Source organism: Chiloscyllium plagiosum, chromosome 14 (assembly GCF_004010195.1).
Source record: "Chiloscyllium plagiosum isolate BGI_BamShark_2017 chromosome 14, ASM401019v2, whole genome shotgun sequence".
Classification (NCBI taxonomy): Eukaryota; Metazoa; Chordata; class Chondrichthyes; order Orectolobiformes; family Hemiscylliidae; genus Chiloscyllium; species Chiloscyllium plagiosum.
Window position 1 is genome coordinate 20,045,253 of NC_057723.1, and position 19,397 is coordinate 20,064,649.

At 40.1% G+C, this 19,397-nt stretch overlaps 1 protein-coding gene across 18 annotated transcripts in view; it reads left to right on the top strand.

Annotated features, from left to right (window-relative positions):
- LOC122556528 (teneurin-2-like) overlaps window positions 1–19,397 on the top strand; it is a 1,106,639-nt gene that overhangs the window by 931,283 nt on the left and 155,959 nt on the right. For 17 of the 18 annotated variants that reach the window (XM_043703277.1, XM_043703278.1, XM_043703280.1 and 14 more), the window contains one exon: window positions 3,683–3,799. The exons of the other annotated variant lie outside the window; for it this stretch is intronic. In XM_043703277.1, the coding sequence (XP_043559212.1) occupies window positions 3,683–3,799 (117 nt within the window). The remainder of the gene's footprint in view (window positions 1–3,682; window positions 3,800–19,397) is intronic. 18 annotated transcript variants of the gene reach the window in all.

Here is a 19,397-nt window from a genome sequence, read left to right on the forward strand (position 1 = left end):
TCCATTAACCACTGTTTTCCTATTTATATCTCTGCAGAAGACTCTACAATTCTGCTTTAGGTTAGTTGCTGGTCTTGTCATTTAATTCATTTTTTGCTTCTCTTATTTGCTTTTTCACCTCCATTCTAAACCTTCCATAATCCACTTGGTTCTCGATTGTACTTTCTCCATTATGCCTAACCCAAGCATTAGGACTGGCAACAAAACACAAAAGAAGGTGTGAAAATGCACACAATTTGGTTTGGAATGTTTAACTTGTGGTCATTTCTATTCCTTGCAACTGGACACTTATGATGGTCAGTGTCAGAGTTGTAATACTATACGTGAATGGAGAATTAGGGTTACATGCATTGGTATGATATTCAGCCGAGTTCTTCACAGATCGTCTGGCCAGAAAGGGATCTCTTGAAATTTCCTTTTCCTTTTCTCATCTTCCTCCATTTCACCCGCTTCCTACTTCTCAGCTTTGCCATAAAGCTCATGGATGATTGTGCCAACAGGATGCTGACATATAGCAGACCCCCACATGTATTGACACCCCCTCTGTCAAATACTGCAGGTCTCCTCCATTGGAAGCCTACCTTTCATTGTCTACATGCTGTACATGAGTTGCTCACCAGAATCATATCATCAGCCAGTAGCCATTGGTGACTAGGCACCCATTTTTGGCTTGATTTGGTGATTCAGATGCAGCTGGCGATTGAAGATGTCCTGAATGCTGCCAGGATGGCAGGCATTGATGTGCATGATTTGCTGTCTATGGTTGAACATCATCTGTACATTGAGGAATTACGATCCTGTCAGTTAAGGTACATCCATGAATTAACATGTCGCATCCATAAAGGACGCCTATAATCTTCACGAAGCCACATGCTCACAGCACCTGGCATCCACTGGCAAGGGAGAATGAAAACATTCTCTTTAAACAGGTAATGTTCCAGTGCAACAGTAGACACAAATAACAAGGTGAAGTGATGAAAATACCTCTAGCTCCAGCCTGGACGAAGTCAAGAATATAAATGTTCACATCCACAGCCACCTTCGCAGCCTCTAACCAAGGTCATGCTTACCCTGGTCTGAGGTTCCAATTGCTGTAGCAGCTGTCAGATCTCAGAGTACATTTTTTCTCATGGATGGTCAGGTAGGTGTCTTACTCCCAAAATAACAGTGGTTGATATTCCTACTCCTCTCACCCTTTGCCTCTTCTTTCTTCTGGTAGTTTGCCCTATTCTGTTTCAATTCTGTTCACCCTCAAGATCACACAGTTATTCCAAGGGCAGTATTATATCTGCACCCATAACTGGCAGCAACTGATTTGTGCAGAAGCCTTCATCTGGAATTTTGCAGTGCCTCAAGGAATATGCGAAGAGGCAGGGAGACCAAATTGTTGGGTGGGAAGGACAGGAGGTTAACATTCCTGTTGCCTGTCCATGCTACTCGCATTTTACCAACATTGAAGAGCCTACTGAGAGACTGCCCAGTTTAGTTGGGGGTGGGGGAGGGGGGGCGCGGGGGTGGTTGCTCATTAGATATTTACTTGCCCACAATAAGATATACTTATTGACACTGGTGGATTGTAGAGCTCGGAGTGAATAAATCTAGACCTGAGTAAACCTTGACTATTGGTCTCCTTCTCCTCCACTAACTCCCCCCCCCCTCCCTCCCCCACACACACACACACAAAACTCCACTCATATTGTTTTCAGGGCAGCTTTCTTGACTGGCTGCAGTCCCAGCACTAACCATCACATCAGTGGTGCTATTGAGACTGAAGAGTTCCTATCCCTACAACTGGCTGGTGACACTTAAGGTGGAAAATTGTTCATTAAAGTGAAGGGAGCCCTGATGACAGCAGTTCATTGCCTGGTGCACATAAAATCCAGTCAGGGTTCCCAGAATTGCTTGAGGCATGGTTGCCCCTGACTTTCTGGCCAGTGGATGTGACCAATATCATCCTGCAAATTCCCAGCCTTGAAGTGAGAACCAAGGCCCTTCAGTACCTGTCATCCCAATTCCTGTGGGCTTTGGCCACTAGCTGTAAATCTAGAAAGCTCCAAACTTCAAACTATTGAAGTAACCAGCAGCCAACATGAAATTAGCTGAGATTCCTTTAAAGTAGCACTTGTGGGGTCCCTTCCTGCTGCTGAACATCTGCTCAAATGCATGTGAATAAGGAACAGTATCATCTGGATGAACCTCCAAAATGGCAGCACGTTGATAAATCAATCTGTGATGTTCATGTACATCAATGCCCACTATCCTGGCAGCAGTCAGGATGATTTCAATGGCTGGTTGCATCAGAACCACTGGGCAACTGGTTACCAATGGCTATTGGCTGATGACATGGCTCATGACTCTGGTGAACTGGTTAATTGTCATTCTAACCTTGCTGCTCTGTGTATGTCAGGCACTGACTTCACAGGTGATAAAACCCTTATAAATATGGTGGCGAGGCCATCTTTCCCCTGAAGTGTGCATGCATGCAGGATGCCACTGTAAGGCCTCTCTAACATCCAACCACCAGAAATTATGTGTATGAATTCTGCAGTGATTACGTAGACAACGTCATCACATAGTTATAGGTGTATTAGGAGAAATAGTGAGAAAGTGTGTGACAATTTGGTCAGTGCAGGCCAAGATGTGGTCAGATTGGCACAACGAGAGGATACAACTCGGAACTAATTTATGGACCATTGGGTGAGGAAGGAATGAAGTCTCAGTAAGGGGTAGCCCCATGTTTTAAATTGGGACTAAGAGGATCTTTTCTTAAACCAAAAAAAAATCAATGGCCCTTTTCCAAACCTTTTGACTCCTTTGCATGGGATTTCCTGAACAAGACTGGCACCAAGATGCCAATCTGTGGTACAACATTAAAAATAATGTGACAGTGATATTGATGATGCTGGGCACCGGCATTTGTATCTATTGCTTTACTCCTCATGCAAAGTTGCAGCCCCTCAAACAGCACCTCCTGTAGGCTTCATACTATGTAACAGACAGACTTCTGCTTCTCCCACTACAACAATGAAAACAACTTGTGTTTACATAGACTTTTAATGCAATAAAAATCACAGGACCGTCATTGTACCAAATTTGACACTGAGCCACACAAGGAGACATTGGATCAAAGAGATGGGTTCTAAGGAATGCCTTAAAGCAAGAGACGGCTTACAAATGGAAGTCCAGAGCTTGGGACCTAGGAAAATAAAAGGCAGAGCTGCCAGTGGTGGAACGATTAAGATCAAGGATGTGCATTGTACCTCAGTCTGACTCCCATATCTGAAGCTTACAGGGTTCTGTTTCAGAATTCTGATCAGCCTATTAAGCATAATCGAAAACCTAAGGCTTTCACTTCTTCTGATGAAGAAATAAATATTTTGTGGGGAGTGATGTTTTCAATGGCATAAACTTCAAATCACCCTTGGCCCAGAGAAAGTCCCAATCTTAGCTCCAGAATGAAATGTTATGAAAACTAAAGCCAAACCCTCATGAGCAATAAATAGCACAGTGGTACAATATACAAGGGTAGAACGATGCTTCAGAGCAAGTTTATTGACTGATATCAGCAGTTCAAATAGAAATATGAAATAGCATGGTAATTCTATATTAGATTATATATTCTAAACACCACCTAAATATTAATGAACACTTTTAATATTTTTCCCTCCCTACCCTACTTAAGCAATGCACCTCCTTGGTCTGAACTGGCAGCTTCAACCGGCTGAAGGACAGATGTTTAAAAATGGAGTCAGAACAGGAGGCCCGAGTGATGTAACAATAGCACCATCTGGTGGCAGAGGTAATATCATCTTTAGTGTGTTATATGCAATAAAACTGTGCAATGCTTTAATTCCTACATGCAGCTTTTGGCACAGTGAATATAAAAGTCTTTATTTCCCTTCAGTAAAATAATAACATATCCCCTCCCCACCTTCCATCAGGCCACTGACCAACTTACCTGCTCTAATGAAAGCATTTGCAATAAGTCCTTGTGAAAACCGACTCAGAGACTCAGAGTACTCAGAGACAATTTTATTTGGTAGCCTCTTGTTGATTTTTGTTCTTGCTCATTGCCCCAACCCTTTCTTCGGTTTGACAACTAAAAACAGGAATACATGGTGCAGATGCTGTCATATAATTTTATGAGCAGATTGTGGGTTTGGTAGATGACTGCACCATCAAGTCAGTTCCAAAACATCTGGTGAAGCAGAGAGAAGCTGGTCCATCATTACTTTCCTTCTACTTTGATTCAGAAATTAAAATAGTCGTGAAAATAGGGGCACCTCAGGTGCTCCGTGTGGATATGGCAATCAGCCATGAAATGAAGGATGAAGAGAGTGCAGGGAATTCAGTGATTTTGAAGAGAATGGAAGTATCAATTTCCAGTTCTCTGGATGTGGATAAGACAACATTGTGCAGTAGAAAGCAAGCCTGTGTGCCTTGCAATTGAAAGGAACAGTATTAGCCAAATTGGAGCGATAACATCAGAGAGTGTGCTATCATTCCAGCTGTTGTTTCTGTGCCTACTGGTGTTCCACTTTCCCAGTCCCCCTCTTAACATAAATTAAAACATAAAATCAATAAATGAGGATTTTGTTTCTCAGGCCTGAAAACATCACAGCCCTCCATTGTCAGCAACCTCTTATTTATTCATGTATTTGTTTTAATTGTTCTAAATATTTCTTTTAAAATTCTAATAAAGCAGTTACTAGTGCAGCTGGCGATTGTGAAGCTAGGAAGGAGCGGAAATTGTGTTCCATTAAACATATAATTATCTGAGATCTGTTCTAACATTTTATACTCCACACAAGAACAGGCTTAATTAAATGTTTTTGGTTGTACAAAATCAGGGAATCCTGTTAAGACTCATGCTGCATTTAACTCTTTTAGTTAGTGCTGCACTGCCAGTTTCATTTCAATTTCTTTTTCTGTCAAATAGTGTTTCCTGGCAAGCTACTTGGTCCCAAATCTTCAGCCTTTTCAAGCACAATCTCCTCTCTTAAGAAAACAGGTCCTTTTGAAACTAACATTTTCAACATTAATATAATATCATAAATAATATTGAACTCCTGTGTTCCAATGTTATACGTATATATTGAAACTTTGAAGTTCAATTTTGTTTTGCCTTGGTGGGTATTGTGGTTGATAAATTCCATTAAGTGTTTGTTCCCAGTAAAAAAAATGGCCATATTTAAGGTACACAAACAAACTGATTTCTATTCAGGCACTACATCAAAGACAGTTGATCTTTAAATAGCTTCTTTAAACTGTCAGTTAAACTGTGAACTCAGATGCCCTGTTGAAATAATTGTAACTTTTGAAACTTAACCAAGCACTCATAACAACATAATGTCAGACCTCGGCGAAATGTCAATGAAAAACTCTATTGAAACTGCATGACTTTATGACACATACCTTTTTCTCAGCTATACCTGATGGCCTGTCAGTCAAAGCAATCCAGCAGAGTTTTATTTTTTAACCCTGACTGATAGTTGAGCTTATTTTTTTTTTCCAGTTTCATGTGTGGGGATTGAAAAAAAAATTCAAATCATGACTTTTAAACAGACCATTCACATGTACTCCATCAATTTGATTTAAAGTCCTTGTAACAGTAAAAAATGGGGTGTGTTTGAATGCAACCCTAAGTTGAAGGGGCTCTGCTAAATTTGGAGTTCCATCTTGTGTGAGTCATGTAGACCTTGTGTTAACAAAAAATTGGATCTGGCTGTAGTGGGTGGGTGGGGGGGGGGTGCAGGGTATTTCTGTATTTAGGCCCTGCCTGCCATTTTAAAAGGTCTGTGGACTCCATCTGACTCCATGAAAATCTCACCCTTGTCCTAATTAGTCAGCCATCTTCCAACAGAAACTGAATCTCATCCAAAACTCAGTTGGCCTTATTGTAACTCACATCAAGTCCCCTTAACCCTTCACCTTTGTGCTTTGTGACCTATATCTGTCCACTGACTCCTCAATTTTAAAATTCTGCAGCTCATGTTCGGCTCCCACCACAAGCTCCCTCTTCCCTACCTCTCTTTCCTCCTCCAGCCTGACAAACCGCAAAGAGCCCTGCATTCTTTCACCTCTGACCCCTCACCTACCCTGCACCCACATCAGTCACCTATACATTCAACTGTCTGTGCCCTGGGTTCTGGAATTCCCTCGCAAAATCTCTTTCCTTCTCTCACCTATTTGAAATTCACTTGTAAAGCTGACTCCACCTGTATTAATGTCTTCTTCTTTAACCTATTAGGTTGTGCTGTTGCAATGTATCTTGGGAATTTTGACTTCATTAAGGGCCCTCATAAAACACAAGGTCATATTGATTTCATCCCTGCTACTAGGCCTCAGCTCAGTGCTGCTACCACACTCTAGATCAATTGTTTACAGCAGCCATTGGTCCAGTTGCACATTAAAAGTGCTAGTTGAACTCCTAAGAGCTTCTACCATTGGAATGCCTATGACAGCCTACACATGGAGATGAATGAAGTTACAGCTGACTTGTTTGCTGATTCATTTTTGTAAGTGAGTCATTCATTGATTTCTTTGTTTCTGAACAACCTTCCAAATGCCTTCCTCCACTCCATATTAGGAATAATTGTTCTGTCAATGAGTTTATAGCCAAGGAGTAAGTCATTCTGAAAAGGTGAGGATAGACACTTGTGGAAGAAATGTAAATGTTAGTTTCCAGAAGCATATTGATAAATGACATACACACAAATTGGAAATGCATAGGCAGAGGCAATGGGAAGACAATAATTTAAGATAATTAGCCAAAATGACAGAGAGGAAATAAGGAGATGTTTCTATGATATGGAATGGATTAGATGCAGGGTGGCGAAAGCTGACTGAAATATTATTTCCAGAAAAAAATTGTAGAAATACTTGAAAGAGAAAGCAATTGTAGGGCTTTGGATGAGGACTGGATGGCAGTTACAAAAAGCTAGCACAGATGAGGTGGGTCAAATTGTCTCCTTATGCACTGCATACTTCGATGTAAATGAAACAACTAACAGGTGAGCCAAGTCCTTGTTCACTCAAATATGCTACTAGAAGTTGATTGGCAATGTCAAGGGGGACTGAAGGCTGTCCTGGAGAATTGTACTGAGGTTAGTAATGGGGTTTGACCTTGATCTGGTGGCAGCTGGATAATGGCTGCCACTGACAGCTGTCAACACGGCAGTAGCTGGCTTTCTACTGCACGTGACCTGTTCGAGTGCCCATGGCAACTGACTGCAGGTTCTCCTGCAACTGGTGGCAGCCTCAAAGTAATTCAGTCAAGAACAGCAGCAGGCAGGAGCACTGGATTTAAAAAAGAAATGTCTTTACCTCGGAGTTGGTCCTGACTGCGTACAGCCCTGGCTGATGGCACTGGCCCACAATAAAGCAGTTCGCATTGCGCTGCAAATACCTTTGACGCACGGTTCTCTCTCTGCTTTTTGTGAAGAAAACTTAAGATTGCTTTCTGAGGAAGCACAAGGTGCAGAGCCTTTAGCTTTAAACAAAGCTTTTCACAGCATGACATACGGTCTGTGAAATTAAATATGAAGCACTGCAGAAGCAGGAATTCTGAAATAAAAACAGAAAGTTGCTGGAAGTGCCGCGGATCAGACAGCATCTGTGGAGAGATAAACACAGTAAATGTTTCAGGATGAAGGGCTGCCATTCGGGTTCTGATGAAAAGATATTTTTATGAAGGAATGTTTTTCTTTCTGATCAAGGTCATTTTTTTTTTCTTTTCTCCCTATCGTTTTTAAAATTGACCTTTCATCTGCCATGCTTCTGAACTGACACCCTGTGAAAGGTGCTGAGAACACATTCCCCATTCCATTTTAACCAGAAAATTACTTCTTACACTGTGACTGAAAGTCAGAAAATTTATTATCATTAATGCCATAAGGAAAGTTCAGTTTGAGTTAAGAGAATGAAGTGTGATATGTGACCCTGTTTCTACAATCCAACCCCTCTCAGAAAGTGAAAATGCCTGGACTCTGGTCAATGCTGAAAAGTCCAGTGAAGGAACTCCTTAAAGGTCAACTTAACAAGGCGTAGTACATCATCTTTGCCTGCTTTCATTCCAACAGTAAAATGTCACAACTGTTATTGTTTTGTGAGTTAAATGATGTGCGTTAATTAAATTTTAGCAAATTACAAAGCAAAACTTCTCAATAACTAACAGACGGAAGACAGCATTGAGTGCCTAGTGCCATGCTGAAAGATTGTGTGCAATCACAACTCCCCAGGTGAAAGGGTTAAGTGTGAAATGTTCTGCTTATCTATCACTGTGTTCTACTGTCTATGTATTAAGTATCTGAAATATTGCTGGAGACATTAATTTGTTTGCATTTCTTCCTGGTATTGTGTGAGACAGAAAGCTCAATTCCTTTTGTAATAGTCCTTGAGCTCTTCAGTGCAGGGATGGTGCATCAAAATTTGCTGACTTGAAAATATCATGAGGGCAGCACAATTAACGAGAGAGGAACTGACTGACAGTTCAGCCCCATCAGTTTCTGCCACTCTTTCACTTGTGCTTATCAGAATGCTAACTCTGCATGTGCAGAATACAATGGATAAAGAGCATTCACATTTGGTACTGTACAAATCATAGATGTCAACTCCTGTACATGCAGAAAAGTGGGGCCTTTTGGTATTACACAGCCTTTACTTCTGTAACTCGGCAGAACAGCAGAGCTTGGTAGCTGAGAGCAGGAACAAAACCTGTGCTGGGAATGAAGCCGTTGTATTCATTCTGCTGAAAGGGGCTTCCTCTGGTGCTGAAATGTCTCTGATTCTACTCAATACCCACAGACAGGCACAGCAACCTTAATCAGACAACTCTTATGCAAGTGGTGCACGAGTGCAATAGTTGTACCAATCTCAAATCTTCTTGCTGCGCACTTGAGTCCATAACCACAACTTGCATTTATAGAAGGCTTTTAACATCATAAAATATCACAAGGCACTTCACGGGAACGTAATCAGGCAAAAGAAGTTAATGTCACAGCCGATCTATCCTAGCCCGACACTTTTCACGGAGTCCTGGCAACCTGATTCTCTTCCTTGCAAAACTGGTGCATTTGCAAGTTTGAGGCATATATTTAATGTGTACATGTTATGCTGCATTTTAAATTTAAACAAAGCTGTATAATTTTCACGTTCTATGTTTCCTCAAGGATGATGCAAATAGTGTCAGTAATGATGTGGGATACAGAGCTTTGCCTATTACTGGATTATTCAAGGATTTTATGAAGTAGAGAACACTGATTTACCAGAACTGGCCTACAACATTGCAGGCAGTGTTTTCTTGTCTCCCCTTCATACCTGATGACATTAATGATTTGCCACAATATAATTCAATCATAGTGACAGCTCCTTTTGCCTCACTGTGTGCATGTATCCAACAGACCATTATCACTCAAACCTCACATGCAAAAAGAAAAATGTGCATTTACATGATGTCTGTCAAAGCCCTTCACAGCCAGTGAACACTTTGTGAAGTTCCAGTTTGTGAAGTTTGAATTGTAATGGAGGAACTAGGATGATCATCAGGAAGACTAACTATTTATCTATCTATTTCAGACTTAAATATATACAAGAACTCTGCTCCACAACTCTCTCTGGCAAGGAGTTCTAAAGATTCATAAACCTCTAAGAGAGAACATTCCTCCTCATCTCAGTCTTAAATTGCACCCCTTTATTCTGTGACTGTGCCCTCGGGTCCTAGACTTTTCCATGAGGGGAAACATCGTCTCAGCATTTATCCTGTGAAGCCCCTTATGAAATCGATGTGTTTCAATGAGATCACCTCTCATCCTTCTAAACTCCAGTGAGAACAATCCTAATCTGATTAACGTTTGCTCATTAGAGAGGTATTCAATACCAAGGATCATGCAAGTGAATCTTCTCTGAACTGCCTCCAATGAAACAATATCTTTCATTAAATGAAGGGACCAAAGCTGCTGACAGGACTCCAGATGTGGTGTCACCAGCACCTTGTACAGTTGCAGTAAATTTCCATATTTTTACACTCCAAACCATTGAAATAAAGGCCAACATTCCACTTGTCTTCCAGATTACCTGCTGCACCTGTGTATTAGCTTTCAGTGTTTTGTCCACAAGTACCTCCAAGTCCCTTCGTGATGTAGTTTTCTATAGCTTTTTTCTCTACTTAAATAATATTTTCTTCTCCTTCCGCAATGAACAACCTCATATATTCTTACATTATACACCATTTGCCAACTTATTGCTCAGTAACTTAACCTGTCAATATCTCTCTGTCACCTGTCTTTCCCTCTATTTTTGTATTGTCTGCAAATTTGGCGACAGTACATTCACTTCCTTCCTCCAGGTCATTAATATTTATTATAAACAGTTGTGGTCCCAGCACTGACTCCTGTGGAACACCACTGGTCACAGGTCATCAACCTGAAAATGTACGTCTTATTCCCACTCACTATTTCCTGCCCATGGGCAAATTCTCTATCGATGCCAATATACTACCTTCAACAATGTAGGCTCTTATCTTACAATTTAACCGTCTATGAGGTACCTTGCTGAATACTTTCTGAAAGTCCAAATACCACATATCTACTAGTTCCCCTGTATCTAACCTAGTTGAGGCTTCTTTGAAATGCTCTGAAAAATTAGTCAGATGTGATTTCCCTTCCATGAAACCATGCTGATTCACTTGGCTAGGTTATGACTTTCCACAAGTTCTGCTATTGCTTCCTTAAAATTTGTTTGATTCCAATACTTTTCCAACAAAAGACATGATGCTAATCTGCCTTTAGCTTGATTAGTTTGTCTAATACTACATCTTCAGTCATGGTGATTGTACTTAATTCCTCCACTATATCCTTCAATATTGATGTTTAAAATATCTTCCAGCATAAAGACTAAGGCAGAATATCAGTTTAACTCCTGTGCCATTTCCTTGTTCCCCAAAATATTAATTCCAGATTCATTTTCTAAGGAGCCAATATTATTCTCCCTTCCTTTTTATATTTATAAAAAAGCAGTATTGTCAGTTTTTATATTCCTCACTAGTTCACCCTCACAGTTTATTTTCTCCATCCTTATTACCTTTTGAGTCCTCCTTTGCTGGAGTTTGAAATTATCCCAACTTTTGGAGCTATGGACTTTATCCTCCTCCTATGTTTTTTCTTTCAACTTAGTGGACTCCTTAACTTCTTTGGTTTATCCCTCTTTTACAATCTTTCCTCCTGACTGGGAGGTATTTTTGACTGAAGGTCATGAATTACCTCCTTACACGTTTGCCATTGCTTGCTTACTATCGTTCGTGATCGTCTATCAGTTTATTTTAGCTAATTCTATCATCATTTCATTGTAATTCCCTTTATTTAAGTTAAACACAATTGTTCCAACACAAGTTTCTTATTCTTGAATAAATATTAAATTCTATCACGTTATGATCACTACTCCCTCAGGTATCTTTTACTCTGAGACCATTTATTAAACCTGCCTCATTACCCAATACCAGATCCAAGACAGCCTGTCCCTTGTTTGGCTTCATGACATACTTCTCTCGGAAACTATCCCAAATACATTCTCTGAATTCATCGTCGAAGCTAACCTTTCCAACACAATCAACATGAAGCTTAAACTCACCCATAACTATTGCTCTATTCTTTTTACATGCTCCTATATATCCAATCCCACAGAATGGCTATTATTCAGAGGGTCTGTACACTACTCTTAGTAATATCTTCTTTCCCTTGCAGTTTTTTTTAACCTCCGCCCAGACGGATTCTACATCATCTTAGCCTAGATCATCTCTCACAACTGTCATAATTTCATCTGTTATTAATAGTGCTACCTTACAGCCTTTTCTATCCCTCCTGTCCCTCTAAAAGGTCAAATATCCCTGAAATGTTAACTTGCCAGTTTTGTTTTCCTTGTAATCATGATCCCTTAATGGCGACGAGATGATATTCATTTACCTTGATTTATGCATCAGTTAGTTTATCTGCCTTATTCTGAATGCTTCATACATTAAGATACAAGCCTTTAAGTTTGTTCTATTAACTAATTTTCAACAATTACATGTTTCCTTGATACAATATTATTTTCACACATTAGATTAGATTACTTACAGTGTGGAAACAGGCCCTTCGGCCCAACAAGTCCACATCGACCCGCCAGAGCGCACCCACCCAGACCCATTCCCCTACATTTACCCCTGCACCTAACACTACAGGCAATTTAGCGTGGCCAATTCACCTAACCTGCACATTTTTGGAGTGTGGGAGGAAACCGGAGCACCCGGAGGAAACCCACGCAGACACGGGGAGAATGTGCAAACTCCACACAGTCGGTCGCCTGAAGCGGGAATTGAACCCGGGTCTCTGGCGCTGTGAGGCAGCAGTGCTAACCACTGTGCCACCGTGCCACCCACATTCTTCCCCTTCCTTTTATTTTCTGATAACTATCAGGTCTGTCACTAACCTTCAATCCTATTTTCCCTTTATCTTTGATTTTATAATTTTCCATGAACTCACCATATACTTCTGATATAATTATAACACTTCCCCCAGGTATCTAGATTTTAATATTCTACACACAATTTTGTTAATCCCCTGCCAAATCGTATCTAGAGGCAACAGCACCTTTTAGAATTAGTTGTAAATAAACAGTGTTCTATTAACTGTTTCCTTCCGGTCACTGAATGAACAGTTAAAGAGGCTGCTTGAACAAAAATATTAAACTGGCTGCTTTTGTCTCCAACTTTAAAACAAATGTTCTCCCTAAGCATTTTTTATTGGATGCCCAGCAGCTTATCAGAGAATGGCTCATACACATGCTCTCACACTTCCAAAGTATCATTACTTAATCAGAAATATGCAATATGGAGAGTAACATTGGGGATGTTCGAAAAGGATGTAGTGAATGTGACCAATATTCAATATTACCCAAGGCTATGCAGCAAGTGCCTTTTTAGCATTGTACTCTCTTTGTTAGCTCTCTTTGTTACTGCTATCTAGGTCAATGTAGTGACTGTGTTGTTCTGTGCTTGGATGAATTAAAAGTCACCGAGTTTCTGCATTACCTGGATGTAGCAAATAAAAGTAAAGGAGATGCACACACCTTTTATTTAAAGGAAAATTATTTAGAAAAGCTGAGCTTGATTCCTTACTGGTGTTCAATCTTCCCTACTCAATTTTTCTGCATTCTCCACTCCCAACAGATCCAATGCTCCTAGATGCAGGAAATCTGACCCTGTACTAGGAATAAATTGTAGGACTATTTGGTCTGAATCAATATGAAATGAGGGGGAGTTGTCATTTCTTATTGTGCTGTCCATATGAAGGACATTCTATATCCTCCACAACATCAAAACTGTGGTTGAGAAAAAGCCAGCCAGAATTCACACTGTTTGAATAAATCGTTGCCCAACTCTTGTGACACGTATGCACATTTCGACCACAATCAACCAAAGAGATGGACAGTTTTCCCTGACAGTGACTGCTTGGCTGTTACTTTGTTACATGTCCAACATGAGGAGAACTAAATTGAAGGATTTCTTTGGGCAGTCTGTGAAGATTTACTATCTGGGCAAATTGACGGACAGCCTGAATTATTTTAAAGTCTTTGAGAAGTGTTAAGACTCCACCAGATATAGATATCACACACATCTTCCCGGTGATAAACTGTGATCATTTATCGATAATGCTAAAATAATAGCATCTCAATCTCCTGTGCACATCATTTTGCATCATAAATATGGAATGTACTGACAGGTGCTGCAGTCCCATCAGGCCCATTTGTGTGCAAATCCAGTTTGTCAAAGGCTGTAAACTGGAATTGTTTGACAAGTTGGAATGGTTTCTTATATTCCCTATTTGGCCTCAAATCTTCTCCCCACTACATACACTTACCTAGTCTGCTCTCTGTGCTTTAACACTGCTTCCTGTCTGCCAGAATCCATTGCAGACATCTAGGAGTGTTACTCCTTTTCATTGCCTTTCATGGAGAGAAAGCAAGAGAACACTTTAGGAAGTAAATGTGATATGTCTTCCATTAGTTATGTGGGCAAGCTTTGTGAAAATTGTGATTCCAAAACAGTAATGGGGCTTTTATTTCAGCTATAGATGATGGAATGTGCCTTTAGCATGATTCTCATGCAATCTCTCACTGGGAAGTGAGTCAATGATAGGGAACAACAGTTGAGATGAGCTGGAGGTTCATACATGGTTTTGTCAGACTATTTAACCTTCAATTTCTCTTATTCACTATATAATAGTGATTCTCCATCTATGCAAGTATGATAGATGTAAGGATAAGGTGTTTAAAACATTTTCACAAGGTAGACACAAAGGAATGCAACAAAACTCCTTTGCTGAGGCAATGGTGAACAAAGGAATAGAATTTCACAATTAAGTCAAACTAATGAGGATAGAAGTTGGGCTGTGCCTTTTCACAGAAAGATTATTGGAAATCTGGAAGCCTCACCCCCAAAAGGATATCGGTGCTGGGTTCATTAGAATATTTGAGACTGAAATTGATATCCTTTTATGAGGCAATGGTATCAAAGGGTATGGAGCAAATGCAGGTAAATAACAACAACTTCAGTTGATATATCACCTTGAAAGGAAAGCATTATTGCAAATTGCTACACAGAAGTAAGTATAATACTCAGCCACATCAGGAGAAATATGAGGTTGTTTTGGTCAAAGAGGTAAATTTTAAAAAATGTCTTAAAAGTGTAAAGTCAAATAGAGAGGTGGAGGAAGGAAATTCCAGAGCTTGGGGCCTAGGTACTGAAGGCACGGGTAATCAGTCATGGAGCAATGAAAATAAGGAATGCAGAAAATGCCATAATGAGAGCAGTACAAATCATGCAGAGTTTTGAGGCTGGAGAATATTACAGATGTAGGAAAAAAGAAAGGAAAGACAATGGAAAGATTTGAAAACAAGGATGGGGATGTTAATGTTGAGACACTGTAACTGGGAACCAAACTATGACAGTGAGCAAAAGGGTGAAAGGGGAATAGGACTAGCTGTGAAGTAAGATATAGACAACAAAATTCTGGATGAACTTAGGTTTACAGAGGGTACAATATGGGAGACCTGTTAGAAGTACGTTGCAATAGTCAAATCTAGAGGTAATAAAGGTAATGAAATAAAGCTTCAGAAACAGATGAGCAGAGACTCAGGCAAAGCCAAGTAATATTATGGAGGTGGAAATTGACAGTTTTAGTGATGGAGATGAGGTCAGAGGCTCATCTTGGGAAAAAGTATGAGACCAAGATTGCAATCAGATTGACTTAATCCCAGACTGTTGCCAAGAAAAGAAATGGAGTCAAGAGCTAGGGAACAGAGTTTGGACCAAAAACAATGATGTTCACCTTGCCAATATTGAATGAGAGATTAGCTGGGCATGAGCCAAAATCAAATAACATTTTGAGACATGCTTGACCAGCTGAATGGCTTACTTATTTTCCCATATTCTTGTGTATACTTCAAATTCAATTAATTAGCTGGAAAGGAGTTTGGGATGGCCTAAAGGCATAAAATGTGGTAAAAAAAACAAGTTATTATTTTTTTCATTTTGAGTAATCAAATCATTTCATCTGTGTACATGTATGTATCATCGAGCACTAGCGAGTCAATAATTTACACATGAATTTAGGCGATAATGAGGTGACGTGCATTTTGGAAAAGTGACATATGTAGGGTAGTAGACATCCCAGTATTATCAAATCAGGGTTAGCACTGTTCTCATTAAGAATGATTTGTAGCACTTCCCAATACATCAGCATGTTTTCCAGTGAATAGCTGAGCTATAAACACTATATAAGTGCCAGGGTTAATCCCAAAGATAATGTGGTTTGCAGAAAGCAAATAGAAGCCTTTATCGCTTAGGTCTTGTGTCCAAGCCTGCAGGCAAAGGCTATGTAGCCTTTGGGCATCATTGGGACTTTGGATGATAAAAGATCTCCTCTGGGAGTTCCCAAATTGATTGCTGCCTGGCACCATGGTACATTCTTGAAATGGAAGTCAGATATTTGTTGAGTGTGGGAGAGATTTGTGCTTTTTCCTAGTGCAGTAGAGAATTCAAAAGTTTTTGATCCATGTTTTGATTTTAAAATTTAAAATTAAAAGCAACATCATCACTTGAGCCCAGTCAGAGGAGTTAAAAAAATCTACTGGTGATTCTATGTGAGTGTCCTGAAGGCCTGCAATTTAAAATCATAGCTATCGGCTAGTGGCAAAAGGCTTACAGGAATGTCACTCTATTTTAACTGCCCACTGCTGCTAGATTCTATTAGGTAAAGAACATTAGAGTAAAAGCTACCATTCACTCTCAGTGCTACCATTGACAAATACATAGTAGCCACCTGTGAGATGTCAGATGTCTTAAGCATCAATTTCAGAAGGACAAGGGTAAAATTGGTGATGAAAAGAATAATTTTAAGATGCTATGTAATCCCGATATAGGATTCTCAATTAGATCCCAAGCTCACATCCACGTACTCATTATTCCTCCTCCAAAACATATTGATCTTATTATCGCCTCGTAATAAGCTGTTGATTGCTTCTCAATAAATTTGTGTAATTACTTTCAATTTGTTAATCTTTGAACAGTTCACTGCAGACGGTATTACAGTGTTTAAAAAAAACATGCTACGCGAACGAATTTAAATACTGCGTCTCGGTTTGTGGTTCAGATCAGTGCTATGATCCACTCAAACTTTACTCAAGTGGTTTGTAATGTAACATGAACCCTTCCAGTGAAAGGCTGCCTTGGATTCATTCCCAGGTATTCATTACTTAGCTTAGAGACCACCTGAGTCCCGCGATTAAATTACAGTCTGTAAATCACTCACAGATATTCATCATACTTCATATAATAATAAGAAAAACTTGTTGACAACTCATTTAAAAAATTTTGTAAACATGGTTTGAGGGACATTCTCTATGGTTTAGCCATGAAATCCCTCAACTTCCGTAAGCACCACACACTACTGTGATAGCTGTATTCTTTATTTGCTTTCAGGAAGCCCTAACTCTACAGGATTTCACTGTTAGAGCCCAGGGGAATTACTTCCAACTGATTGACTTTATGACGTTGCATAGCAACATAGAAATTTGAAACCAGCAGAGAAATATACATGTTGCTATGACAAAATCTTCATCTGGGGTGAGGTGGTCAAGTTGAGAATGAAGTTCTGTGTCAGTACATTCAGTTCCCACTCTGCTAGATAATACAGAGCTCATTTTGACCCATTGCATCATTTGATGTAGCTTTCTTAATTACTTGGATCAGGCAGACTTACCAATGTTCATGGTGCCAGTGCTGAGTTCAAATAAACCCCATTTTGATGTGCCAAGGCCCTTAATCAATAATGTAGGAGACATAAATGATGGAGTACAAGTAAAGGCCCTTGAAAGATGAATAAACTATGTGTAACTTTCATAAATTAATTTCATATAAATACCCTGCAGTTTAAACTTTATATATATTATAGCACAGAGCTGTCAGTAAGATGTTTTTTTTAAATCCTTCTGCTAAACTGATAGGCCTTGATTAGGGGAGAAAGGTAATAAATGATCATGCAGTTTCAATCAAGCTCGTTATTGGCATGTTTGGGAGGGCTACTCTTATGTCTTTATGAATGCTTGGCGGTGTTTCAAAGCTAAATGTATCTCAGCAGGGGATTCTGAGTTCACAGTTTGATTGACAGCTTAAAGAGGCAATTATAGGATTATCTGACTTTGTAGAGTCTGAATAGAGATTTAAAATAGAAATTGCTGGAAAAGCTCAGCAGATCTGGCATCATCTGTGGAGAGAAATCAAAATTAATGTTTTGGGTTGTGACCCTTCCTCAGAACTGATGGTAGCTAGGAAAATGTCAACTTTTGTGCAGAAGACAGAGTGGGGGGAGGGGATGAGGAGTAAATAATAGGTGGGGTACAGCCCAAAGAGAGAGAGAGAGAGAAGAGCAATTGGATAAACAAAGGAGGAGAGAACATTTTTTTTCTGAATGGAGTGTTAATTGTTTTAATAAGAGATCAGCCATTTAAGGATATTTAAAGCTTGGGTAGCTTTTATGAATGAGCAGTTTCATACACTATCAAATGTGTAAGATTAAGAACTTAAGTAGATTGTTTAAAGTATGTTTTTAAACTGCACATGTTTCCTGAAGTCTGTCATAGAATCATATACTACAGAAACAGATCTTTGAGTCTAACTGGTACATGGCGACCAGACATCTCAATCTGACCTAGTCCCATTTGCCAGCAGTTGGCGCATATCCCTCTCAACCCTTCCTATTCATGTACCCTTCCAGATGCCTTTTAAATGTTGTAGTTGTACCAACCTCCACCATTTCTTCTGGCAGCTCATTCCATACACGCACCACCCTCTGCACAAAAATGCTACCCCTCATGTCCTTTTTAAATCTTTCCTCTCTCACCTTAGACCTATGCCCTCTAGTTTTGGACTCACCTACCCTGGGAAAAAGACCTTGACTATTCACCCTATCCATCCCCCTCATGTTTTTAGAAACCCCTCTAAGGTCACTCCTCAGCCGCTGACGCACTATGGAAAATAGCCCCAGCCTATTCAATCTCTACCTATACCTCAAACCCTCCATGGATGAGTGTCCATAGAGGTGGTGGGGGATGGTGGTTGTTATGTGTCAGGGTTTGAGGGGTTCAAGAGAGTGTGTGATTACATGAGGTTGTGAGGGGTCATAGGGTGAATGTGGGTGGTGAAGGGAGAAAGCTAGAGGTTCTAACAGCTTCTAAAACAACTGGGACAAAGTTCCAAAGTACCAAGGCACTCATAGAGTCATTGAGTCATAGAGATTTACAGCACAGAAAAAGACACTTGGATCCAATTCATCCATGCTGACCAAATATCCTAACCTAAAATCTAGTCCCATTTGCCAGCACTTGGCCCATATTCCTCTAAACCCATCCTGTTCATATACCCATCCAGATCCCTTTTAAATGTTGCAATTGTACCAGCCTCCACCACTTCCTCTGTGTGAAAAAGTTACTTTGTAGGTCCCTTTTATATCTTTCACCTCTCACACTAAACCTATGGCCTATAGTTCTGGACTCCCCCACCCCGGGGAAAGACTTTGTCTATTTACCCTATCCATGCCCCTCATGATTTTATAAACCTCTATAAGATCACCCCTCAGCCTCCAACGCTCCAGGGAAAACAGCCCCAGCCTGTTCAGCCTCTCGCTATAGCTCAAATCCTCCAACCTTGGCAACATCCTTGCAAATCGTTTCTGAACCCTTTCATGTTTCACAACATCCTTCCGATAGGAAGGAGACCAGAATTGCACACAATATTCTAACTATCCTGCCTCAGGGCCTGTCTACGTACTTACAATATGCTTCTAGTGATGACAGGCCCAATCCCT